We start from the raw sequence: 11,894 nt of genomic DNA, 5'->3' as shown, positions 1-11,894 counted from the left end.
AATGCCCCATAGATTTCTGTATGGGGTTCAGGTCAGGCGAGTTTGCTGGCCAATTAAGCACAGTAATCCCATGGTCACTGAACCAGGTTTTGGTGCTTTTGGCAGTGTGGACAGGTGCCAAGTTCTGCTGGAAAATGAAGTCAGCATCCTCATAGAGCTCATCTGTAGAAGGAAGCATGAAGTGCTTAAAAATCTCCTGGTAGACCCCTACGTTCACCTTGGACATAATGAAGCACAGTGGACCAACACCAACAGATGCCATGGCTCCCCAAATCAACACAGACTGTGGAAACTTCACACTGGCCTTCAAACCTCTTGCAGTGTGTGCCTCTCCATTATTCCTCCATACTCTGGGTCTCCAAATGAGATGCAAAATTTGCTCTCATCAGAAAAGAGGACTTTGGACCACTGAGCAACAGACCAGGTCTGTTTTTCTTCAGCCCAGGTAAGACTCTTCTGACGTTTGTTGTTCAGGAGTGGTTTGACAAGAGGAATACGACATTTGGAGCCCATGTCCAGGATCCGTCTGTGTGTGGTGGCTCGTGATGCACTGACTCCAGGCCTCAGTCCACTCCTTGTGAAAGTCCCCAACACTTTTGAATGGCCTTTTCCTGACAATCCATTCCAGGCTGCGGTCATCCCTGCTGCTTGTGCATCTTTTTCTTCCACATAACTATCATTTAAAAGAGGAAGTAAACCCCGTTTTTTTTTTTTTTTATATTTATAGTTTATTATGTGTACATGCCTTGCACCTTTAAACATGACTAAAATCCACTTTGCAAATACCTTTTTTTACTTAATAAAAGATGTCTTCTTCCTGGCATTGGCAGCGCCATCTTTACTGTTGATCTAAGTCTCGTGTGGACGTCATTTCCTCCCTTCCTTTGTCCCCCTGCCTAAATTTCGCTCATGCGCGATCGCGTCTAAAACGAAGCATTATTTTAATAGAAAAATCATTGCTTTACTTGCATTAAGAAAAAACATTTTTGAATGGATCTCAGAATTAGATTAGTTGCAGCTGCTTGCTCTGTGATGCCCTGGTTCACTCCCTCTGTGTAACGTCTCATACAGTCACAAGGGAAGAATCAGGAAGCTGAAGAGAAGGGCACATATCGCGATGCTTCTGTGCTGTGCCGTTTACAGGAAAAAGAAATGACACAGCATGCTGAGGATACAGAAATGGCACACATAGGGTGCCGTGAAAGAACAGATGGACTGGGCATGCGCCAATGACATCACTTCAGTTTGCAGGACAGATTCTGAAGAAACAGAACCAATAAGTAAAATTTCAGAGGCAGCGTTTAGCTGCCAGTAGTATGTAGATTGTATTGAGCTAAAGTGAAAGTGGTGTGCTTCGATACAGAACTTTGGGAACATCCAATTTCTTTTGCAATTACCTTTTGAAGCTTTCCCTCCTTATGGAGGGTGTCAATGATGGTTTTCTGCACAACTGTCAGGTCAGCAGTCTTTCTCCTGATTGTGATGCCTACTGAACCAGACCGAGAAACCATTTAAAGGCTCAGGAACCCTTTGCAGGTGTTATGACTTAATTCATTGATTGGAATGGGACACTTTGAGCCTAGAATATTACACCATTTCACAATATTCTAATTTTCTGAGATTGTGGATTTGGGGTTTTCATGAGCTGTAAGCCATAATCATCACAATTATGACAAATCACAGCTTGAGCTATCATGCTTCGCATGTAATGTGTCTATCTCATATTAGTTTCACCTTTTAAGTTGCATTAGTGAAAAAAAAATGAACTTTTGCACGATATTCTAATTTTTACAGTATTACCCTGTACAGCCAGAGCTACAATGGAATGCAGAGACCTAAAGTCTCCCGCAACTCGTGGGAATCTACCTCATTTGACGGCGGGCTTACGGACACCTGTGAGTGCGGCATGATCTCCCAGCTGTCAGCCGCAGCAGCCCGAGCTGCCCCCTCCTCCCGGCCAGGGTGGCAGTGGCAGGGCCGATCCTAGGCAGATGCGGCAGGGTGCTTTTCACCCAGGCACCTGCATAGGTGGGGGCACCGAAGTGCCAGAGTTCTCTTCTCTGTGTCCGTCCGAACACCAGTGTGAGCATAGAGCAGCCTGGCAGTGCTGGGGGGCAGGGAGGGGCGCGCCTCTTCCTGATGAGGGTTCTAGGTAGTGGCTGCTGAGTGCTGATGTGCAGGAATGAATTCCTCACACTGGGACCCCGCACTGTCTCCACCAACTTCAGTTGGAATGGCTCCCCCCTCCCATCTGTATCTCAGGCTGCAGGGAGAGAGAACCGAGGTGAATCACACTCACAGTTTTCAGTGTGGTGGAGGATGGCATCGCCAGCATCCCTTTACATGTGCTCTGGGCTGACTCCTGTGCCTCAGTAGTCCATCTACCGTCCAGTCTCTGACCGTCTCCTCTGCTATGGCTGCAGTCTCTGACCGTCTCCTCTGCTATGGCTGCAGTCTCTGACCGTCTCCCGCATCATGTCTGCAGTCTCTGACCGTCTCCCGCATCATGTCTGCAGTCTCTGACCGTCTCCCGCATCATGTCTGCAGTCTCTGACCGTCTCCCGCATCATGTCTGCAGTCTCTGACCGTCTCCCGCATCATGTCTGCAGTCTATGACCGTCTCCCGCATCATGTCTGCAGTCTATGACCGTCTCCCGCATCATGTCTGCAGTCTATGACCGTCTCCCGCGTCATGTCTGCAGTCTATGACCGTCTCCCGCATCATGTCTGCAGTCTATGACCGTCTCCCGCATCATGTCTGCAGTCTCTGATCATCTCCTGATCATCCACTGATGGTGGGGGGAGTTTCGCGAAACGCCGCGCAGTGCCACCTCCCTGAAATTAGTTTTGGCAGGTTGGGATGTCTGGGAATGGTTTAGATCAAAGCATATTCATGTGTTAGAATTCCCGAAGTCCAGAGCTAATCCATTTAGGAATCTGTGGCAGGACTTGAAAATTGCTGTTCACAGACGCTCTCCATCCAATCTGACAGAGCTTGAGGTACTTTGCAAAGAAAGCGACATTTTTTTTTTGCCCACTCTACATGGGCAAAGCTGGTGGAGACATCCCCAAAAAGACTTGCAGCTGTAATTGAAGTGAAAGGAGGTTCTACAAAATATTGACTAGGGGATGCTGAACACAAAGGCACCCCACACATTTTACCTATTGTAAAAAAATTGTGAAAACCATTTATCACTTTCCTTCCACTTCACAATTATGTGCCACGTTGTGTTGGTCTATAACAGGGATATGCAATTAGCGGACCTCCAGCTGTTGCAAAACTACAAGTCCCATCATGCCTTTGCCTCTGGGTGCCATGCTTGTGGCTGTCAGAGTCTTCCTACGCCTCATGGGACTTGTAATTCTGCAACAGCTGGTGGGTCCGCTAATTGCATATACCTGGTCTAGAACATAAAATCCCAATAAAATACATGAATGTTTTTGGTTGTAACATGATAAAATTTGGAAATTTTCAAGAAGCATGAATACTTTTTCAAGGCATGGCAAATGCACCTTTCCTTTATATAAAACACTTGTCCCTAACAGCAAGGGTTCATCAGAACAAATAAGTTATTTTTTGGTAGTTGCCTCTGTGTGTTTCACAGGGATCAATGGCACCTGCTTCTTTAGGAGGATGATGGGGGAGAAAATTATGTTTTGAAGTGTGTACCTGGTTACAATGGAAGAGATATTGGTAAGAGTGAATAATTATTAACAAATATTCATCATAAAAAATATACATTACAACGCATAGGCAATAAACACAGAGTACATACATATAGATTTAAACGAGGACAAGTCCATGTGGAGCACTCACCCAGGTACACGCTGCAGAGCATTTTTTTTCTCCCCTATTATCCTCCAGAAGAGAAACACAGAAGGAATCTACTACCAAACCAGGGGTAGGCAACCGTAAAGAGGTAGAGATCGTTCTGAACAACATGGGAGAAGGCATAGATGATCGGCACAATGTCCCCTCCTCACACCTGATTTAAACGTATAATTGCCGTACTATCGTCACACAATCATGTGCATTGCACGGCAATCAGGGTTTTAGATCAGGTGGTGAGGAGGCAAAATTATCGCCTCCTCACTGCCTGTCAAACCCAGTCTTGGATCACTTTTCAGAGGAGCAGCAGTGCCTGCTGCACTTGTGAATGAGCCCTTAGTTGCATTCGGCAGCAACACCCTTGGGGCTCGTTCACACAAAGTTGGGTGGTGGCAAAACCCTGTGGTTGATTCGTGGCTATACCGCCCTCCAAATCCCAACCCCTTAAGCTGCTGAGGCAGCAGAAAAAAGGTGTACACATGTCGCAGAAGGAAATGGAAATCCTGTTGCTTTTTGTGGGTGCTACTGCCTGCCAAACTCAACCTATTCAAGTAAATGGGGCCCACTGTGAAAGCACCCTGCACTGCATGCTTCTGCAGGGTCCAAGGGATTAAAGCAGGTGGTGGGAAAGCAACACAACGCTGTCTGCTTTAATCCCGTTTGCTGTACTGCACAAGGTTGTAGGCCACTTGCAGAGCAGTCTAATTCACTTGAGTGGGTCACGCTTGGCAGGTGCTACACCCACCAACCATGACAGGGCCTAGAACGCCTGCTGCAGCATGCATACGCCCCTGGCCACAGCAGCTAAAGGGGGTGCGGTTGGGGTAGGGGTGGTGAAAACACATCTTAACTACAGGGTTTTACCACCCCCAAAATTAAAAAATGTAAATGAACCCTTACTGTTCTGAGCCCCCAAATAAGGCCGCTTTCGCACTGATGTGCAGCACAGTGTCTCTATGAAGACCCCCGGGTTAGCTGTGCTTTGCCATAGATGTCTATTATGTCCTGCAGGTGTGGTGCACTTTTTGAAAGCTCACCAAACTGGCAGGATATAAAAGTGTATGGCTAAGCGCAGCAAACCCAAAGGAAAGCTGCAGTTAGACGGCACGGCACCCATGGTGTGGGTAAACCGCAGCACATGCAGTGTGAAAGCAGCCCTATACTATTATGCCCAGTGTATTGCTTCACATTGACCTGAAGATTTCTTCCTTACTGCTGCTGTCACCACTCTGGAGACCGCTAGTAGGGATAAGAGGTGGAGTGCAGTTGATATCACTCCACATGGGACAGGAGCCAGCACTACAGAGGAGGTATCGGCTTAAGTGGCTCTTGCTCCCTACTACAGCTCCAACTTTACAAGTAGTCCCTCTGCATTGCACTCTGATGCTCTGGGATGGTGGGTCAGCAAGCCCAAACAGCAATCTACCAGTCACCTGGGTCTACTGATTGCTGACCCCAGCACTAAAAACAAAGACTTATTTTTTTTTCTGATGACCCCTTGCTATTATGGACAAGTGTTTTATATAAAAGGAAGGTGTATTTGTTATGTATAGATTTAGTACATGTCTTCCTATAGGAGTCTAGTCTATGCAGTTATTTTATTTTTATGTGTGTTTATTGTTTATACTTTTTTTTGAATGAATAAGCTTTGCAGGGTAGCAACCCCCTCACTTTTTAAAAGGTATAATACATAATGTGTACATGCATTCCTTGGGCACCCTAAAAGCCCACCTTTTGTTTTTCAATTGGGTTCATACTTGAAACTTAGACAGGCAGCACTAATACAGGCTGAGTGGATCAAACGTCAAGATTTCCTACTGGGATAAGCGGTCATCCATTTCGACAATATTTCCACTTCTACCGATTTAGAATCCATAACTTGACTAGAAGTTGCATTTTATAGAGTGGTCTAGAGCCCTTGGAGATACTGGCACTTCCTATAGGTCTTCTAATCATACTAGTCCTCAGGCCTAAGCAGCCAATCCCTAGGCCCAAACACTGTCACATGGAGGGGCAGTGTAAGCCCTGACAGGGGAGCACAGGGATTTTATATATATATATATATATATATATATATATATATATATATATATATATATATATATATATATATATATATATATATATATATATATAGAGGATTGGTTGGCTATAAAGAGAACCAGTTCCTTTACTCTGAATGGACAACTTTATAGATTCTCTAACAGTGGAAGGTATGGTTATTGGAACATTTAACTCAGACTGCAAGCTGCTCCCCCATAGGCACATAATTTGACATTAGGCCTGCCCATACATAGTTTGAATCTCGGTCGGTCCCCGGTGAGCCAGCCGAGATTTGAACCAATGTATGGGCAGGCTGAATATACCCAAGTTGATCAGTTTATCAACTTGGGTACAACCAGCCTGTCAGATTTTACATGCAAATTTTACTAATGGGCTTAAAACCACCACCACTCACCATAGCCAATCCTGGCATGTATGTATATAAAGCGAAAGTATCAGCCAATTCTGCTTCTCGGACCATGACCCCTGGCTTGTTTTGCCCCAGCCACCGGGGATTTAACATGGTTCTAAAGGCTGAAGGTTTTTTCACCTTCATGCATTCACACCTGTGTACACCTTATGTGTGTTCTTCCTCCAGTCTGTGACTAGCATGAAACCTAGTTCCTTGAGGTGGTTCTTCTTCTACCAGTCTAAGTTATGCTGTACAGAGATTGCAAATGTCCAATACCAAATCATTGTCGTCAGGTACTTACACTGCTGGCACTAACCACTTGACCTCTGGAAGATTTACTGCCTTCCTGACCAGGCCATTTTTTTTTTTGCGATAAGGCACTGCGTTATTTTAACTGACAGCTTTCTTTTGGTGGTATTTGATCACCTCTGCATTTATTTTTTGGGCTCTAAAACAAAAAGTAAATTTTGAAAAAATAAGCAAAAAAAATAAATAAATGTGTTTTACTATTTGCTATAAAACATATCCAAAAAATAAAGTAAAAAGAACAATTTCTTAATAAATTCAGGCCAATATTCTGCTACATATTTTTGGTAAAAAAAAATTCCCAAAAAGCGTATATTGATTGGCTTGCGCAAAAGTTATAGCGTCTACAAACTATGAGATATTTGTATTTATCATTTTTCTTTACTAGTCCTAGTGGCGAGCAGTGACTTTTAGCAGGACTGCGATATTGTGGCACAAAAGCAGACACTGATACTTTTTTTGGGGAAACAGTGGCACCAATACAGTGATCAGTGCTAAAAAAAAATATATACATGGTCACTGTACTAATGACACTGGCTGGGAAGAGGTTATCAGTAGCGATCAAAGGGTTAACCATGTGCCTAACATTTTTTTTTTACTGTATGGGAGGTGCTTTTACTAGGGGAAGACATGGGTCCTTGTCCCTGCTTTGCAGTGACACAGGATCCATGCCCTCCCTCTTGACAGAATGGCAATCTGCCTTGTTTACATAATCTGCAGTACCCGCCCATCGGCTCCCACTGTGAATAATCGCAGAGGGAGCCAGCCTGAAGTGTGGGATCACATACACACACACACACATACGATCCTGCACACAGCAGCCACCCTGTAGCAGTAAAACTGCTATAGGGTGGTCGCTAAGTGGTTAAAAAATAAATTTAAGGCTGCATTAATGAACACTAGTTGCATTTTGGCTAAAGTAATGGTCAACCCCTGTGTCAGATTTTTTTTTTTTTTTTTTGCCATCTGTGTGCCATGGTGTAGATTTCCCTTCCCTTCCTGTATAGCCAAACAGGAAGTGAGAGGAAATTCCTGCAAATTAAGGGAATACCTTGGGGACCCCCAAGTCACCAGAACCAGTGTAACCATTGGAACAGTTCCCCCCTATTACTTTTCTGGGGGTAACCCAAAATTTGGGATTTTCTTTTACTCTCAATGATAATGGTAAACAGAACAAGTCGAGAACGGGAATCTCCCAAACAAGGGGGGGGGGGGCATAAAGCAATAAAAACAGAGGGGTTCTAATCCCTCTCCACTCTATCCAAAACAGAGAAAAAAAAAAAAAAAAGCTTTTGCCTTTAGTTATACCTTAATTTGTGCCTTTATCTGCTCAAAGTTCAGCTTTAATCGAGCATAAGAAACAATTATATATGACAGAAGCTTGGAAAAAAAAGTATTTTTTTTTTAATAACAATGCTCAAAATGGCAATTATAAACTTTTGATCAGTTTAAACAAAACTAGAGCTATATTTAAAGATCCTGCTAAGGAAAAAGTGGGAGAACTTGTAACAACTTTTAAAGAGTGCTGTTCAGCATCGGTCTGTACATGTGCACTCTAAAGACCAAAAAAAATAATAAAATGGAAATTATGGGTAGGCTCAGAGGAAAAGGGGTAGTAACAAAACATTTAAAAAATTAGCTTATGTACATACAATGCTTGATCTGGATTTGGGGTCCTCCAGGGAATTAGGAAGGACAAACAGAAACTGTCCAGATGGTTAAAAACGGTCACTCAAAACTTCCACGAAGGTTGTGACTTTGACTACAAGAAGCAGTACTGGATCCGGGGGAACCTCCAGGAACAGCAACCCGTTTAAAGCTGAAAGCAGTACTGTGCCCAGAAAATGGGATTCACTGGATGACCATTTCCCTTTAAAACACTAGTAATATCAGTAGGTACAGCGGGGTGCCTGGTATCTGTTAAGAAATAAACTTTTTTTTTTTGGCCAACCTTGCATTAAAAGACACACTATTGAGGGCAGTGGCAGCACCTTCTAGAAAAAAAAAAAAAAAAAAAAAATGTCCCACACACAGCAAGCAAGGTATGCCCTACCAATCCACATGCTCTTTCCACCTCTTGCTGCAGAAGTCCACCTTGGGCGAGCTTCCCGAGTAGTTTTCTTACCTCAATGGATGACATTGTTCCTTCACATAAGAGTGTTGCTCCATTAGCGGAGGTGAGGGAGAATGGATTGGTAAGTATACCCTTACTGGGAGGTGCCATCAGGATGCACGTTCACTTTGCCCTACAAAATTAAATGACAGCATCCGTTTAAAGTGGTTGTAAAGGCTCAATATTCTTTTTTTACCTTCATGCATTCTATGCATGATAGTAAAAAACCCTGTATGCAGCAGCCCCCTTCCCCCCCGATACTTATCTCGATCCAGCGATGTGCAGGAGAGCAGCAGCTCTCCCAGATCTCTCCCTCCCCCTTGGCTGAGACAGCAGCAGGAGCCAATGGCTGTCAATCACACCCAGTGAGCCAATGGAGAGAGCGGGGTTTGGGCCAAGCCACCCTTCGTGTGTGAATGGACACACAGAGCATTGGCTCTGGAACGAGCCTGCTCGTGTGCCCCCCATAGCAAGCAGAAGGGACCAGAAGTACTGGCAGGAGAACCCCAGAAGAGGATGATTGGGGTTGCTCTGTACAAAACCATCACACAGAGCAGGCAAGTCTAACACGTTTGTTGTGTAAAAAATAAAATAAAAATGCGCCTTTAATAGCACTTTAAAGACAAGGTCTATGGGAGCTGCCATTGTTATCTTGAAGTTAAAAGTGTGGCATTGGGGCCTGTCAGCCTGTCTTTTGCGTCACTCAGTGTCATTACCTGGACCAAAAATGCAGCCAGTGAAATCCAAGTATAACCTCCCATCCTATAAGAAACAGGAGAGTTCCCTGGAGCTGACCCCCTTATAAAAAAAAAAAAAAAAAAAAAAAAACCACACACAACTTATCAGGTCCCACATGTTTACCCTCAAAGGTTCTCTTTAAAAACAATTAACAAAGAAATATAAAGTACAAAAACAAAAAAAGTCAATTGACATCAAATTTCCTCTGCAATATCTGTCTGCTGTGGGATGGAATCAAGTTTGTCTTTGCTCTCCACCGCCTTCAAATATGTGTCCACCATTAAATCCAAGTCATGTTTTGTGTCATAGTTTACATTTAGAAATGCCAGGTGGCTGGAACGCTGTTCTCTTGGGGTTTTCTCTATGTAGAAACTCAAACGTTTCCTGCTTGTATCACATTTGTTTTCCATTTTGAAGATGGGTAGAGCACTTAAGACTTTTAGAACGGCTTGAACGTTCGGGAAAAACTTGATATCAGGTAGCTGAAGAGACTCAAAGAGGTTGGTAGGAAGTTCAACGTCTTTGCCCCGATGTTTCCATTTGACTCGCCAACAGTGAAGTTCCGCAGAAAGGGTGTCTGGGTTGGGAAGGTCACTTTTGTATTTATCAGCGTTGTGTTCCTCGCTGGTGCTGAATTTCAGTTGGCCCATCACGGCGGGAACCAACGATAGACATTTAAGGGCCTTAAGGTGTTCTTCTGAAAAAAGGTCCTTCAGCCCCTGAATGATGTGCTGGACTGTGGGTATGCTAAGGGCATCTTTGTAAAAGTTTTCAGAAGTCAAGTCATGCTGCATGTTGCATTCTCGGAATTGGCCTGGGAGTTTTACTGGGATATGTAGTTTACCTGCCAGATTAGTGGCCTCCTCAAACCAGAACTCGTGGTAAACTTCAATGTTGTCCATCACCTCATTCAAAGCGTGCAACACCGCCGTTAAGCTGTTGGCAGCAGAGAAAACATCCGACGATGAGCCCTGCAAGTTCTTTCCAAAAGCTCGAGTGAAAGAGAGAGCATTTTTTAAAATCACAATGGTAACCACAAAATCAAAATCAGTCATGGCACTTGAGAGGATAAATGCATGGCTGCTGATCTTGGCATCCCACCGACAGCTGTTATCACAAGACACTTTGTCCAAGCAAACAATCAGTGAATGAAGGAGAGTCACTATCATCTCAAAAGCATCATGTCTACTTGTCCAGTCCGATTTTAAGAGCTCTACAAGTTCAGAACCCTTCTCTACATTGTCCTGGAAAAGTGAATTAATAGTATTTTTCAGCTCTTCCTGCAGTTGAGCAGAGCTTTGAAAAAATAAAGAAATATCATCTAGGATGCCCAGTACTACAGAAACTCCAGGAACAGGTGTGGATTTTGAAAGCCACAAATTCAAGGCACAATTAGAACTAAGAGTATAAGTGGCTTCTGGGTACTTCTGCAGCAACCGTGAAGCCACAACTTTCATTTTAGCAGAATATTTGCGTGAAGAGTTGCAAGACATTCCACGACAGAATTTCATATTCAAGCCCCATTTCTCCGTAAGAGTCAAAAGGAAGTTGATAGCCAAGACTTCTGCATCTGCAACGCAAGGGAGGAACCCAATAAACTCTTCTCGTAGGCTGTAGGTGTTATCAATATGTCTTATGAAAACAGGAATTTGTTCCTCTCCTGCTAAATCAACAGCATCTTCACACATTATGGAGAAGAACTGTGAGCTCCATACTTCACGGAGAACTTCTTCCCTTATGCAGCTCTCACATACTTCCAAGATCTGCTCCTGTTGGAGCCGAGAACAATATTCCTGGTTTACAGCAAGCATTTCAAATCGCCTTCTGAGTACATCATCCCCAGAATTTATTCGGTACTCAAGAAGAGCCTGGAAGTTGTCAGGGGTATAAATCCCTTCGGGAACTTTGCAATTTCGACCCTCCAAAGATACGTTCTGCTTGCCCATAAGCAGCACAGTCTCAAACAGCGATCTGATGTAATCTTTATGCTCCCTTTCCTCTGTCGTTAATGCCATGTTGCCATCAGCCTGGTCTACTTCCACAATTTGTACGTCCATGTCATTGTTGGTTTGATGGTTCTCTTGTTCAGGTACAACTGCATCCACTAGAAATTTGAAAAAAGAAAAATCAGTGTTTGAAGGTTTCACTTTTAATTTGTGTATGGTTTGGTCTAATTTAAAAAAACGGTTATATTTGCCCCTTATTTATGTTTAAAGTAGAAGGCAAGTCAAAACATAACTAAGCGTAAATCTGTTCCCACTCCCATTGTAAGCCTATTCTAACTGCCCTGTAAAAGGAAAAAAGTCAATACTTACCTAATCTGAAGTAGTTTTGGTTCGATCACAAAATCTCTCCAGCAGCAGCTTCAGTAGGGAGGAGAAATAGTTGATGACAGCTGCAGAGCCTGCGCAATGACGTCACCTATAGGCTTACTATGGCGCAACTATTGCCAG

The 11,894-nt window shown here is 43.7% G+C and overlaps 1 protein-coding gene across 1 annotated transcript in view; it reads right to left on the bottom strand.

Annotated features, from left to right (window-relative positions):
- Positions 1-9,542: 9,542 nt before the first annotated feature.
- THAP12 (THAP domain containing 12) overlaps positions 9,543-11,894 on the bottom strand; it is a 51,609-nt gene continuing 49,257 nt past the window's right edge. Inside the window, exon 5 of the mRNA XM_077451431.1 lies at positions 9,543-11,545. Coding sequence (XP_077307557.1) covers positions 9,636-11,545 — 1,910 coding nt within the window. The 3' untranslated portion in view covers positions 9,543-9,635. The remainder of the gene's footprint in view (positions 11,546-11,894) is intronic.

The sequence above is a fragment of the Lithobates pipiens genome, unplaced genomic scaffold, assembly GCF_037356315.1.
Source record: "Lithobates pipiens isolate NorthernLeopardFrog02 unplaced genomic scaffold, aLitPip1_a1.2 Scaffold_23, whole genome shotgun sequence".
Taxonomy (NCBI): Eukaryota; Metazoa; Chordata; class Amphibia; order Anura; family Ranidae; genus Lithobates; species Lithobates pipiens.
The sequence above is the reverse complement of the archived record's forward strand: the minus strand, read 5'-3'. Positions and strand labels throughout refer to the sequence as shown.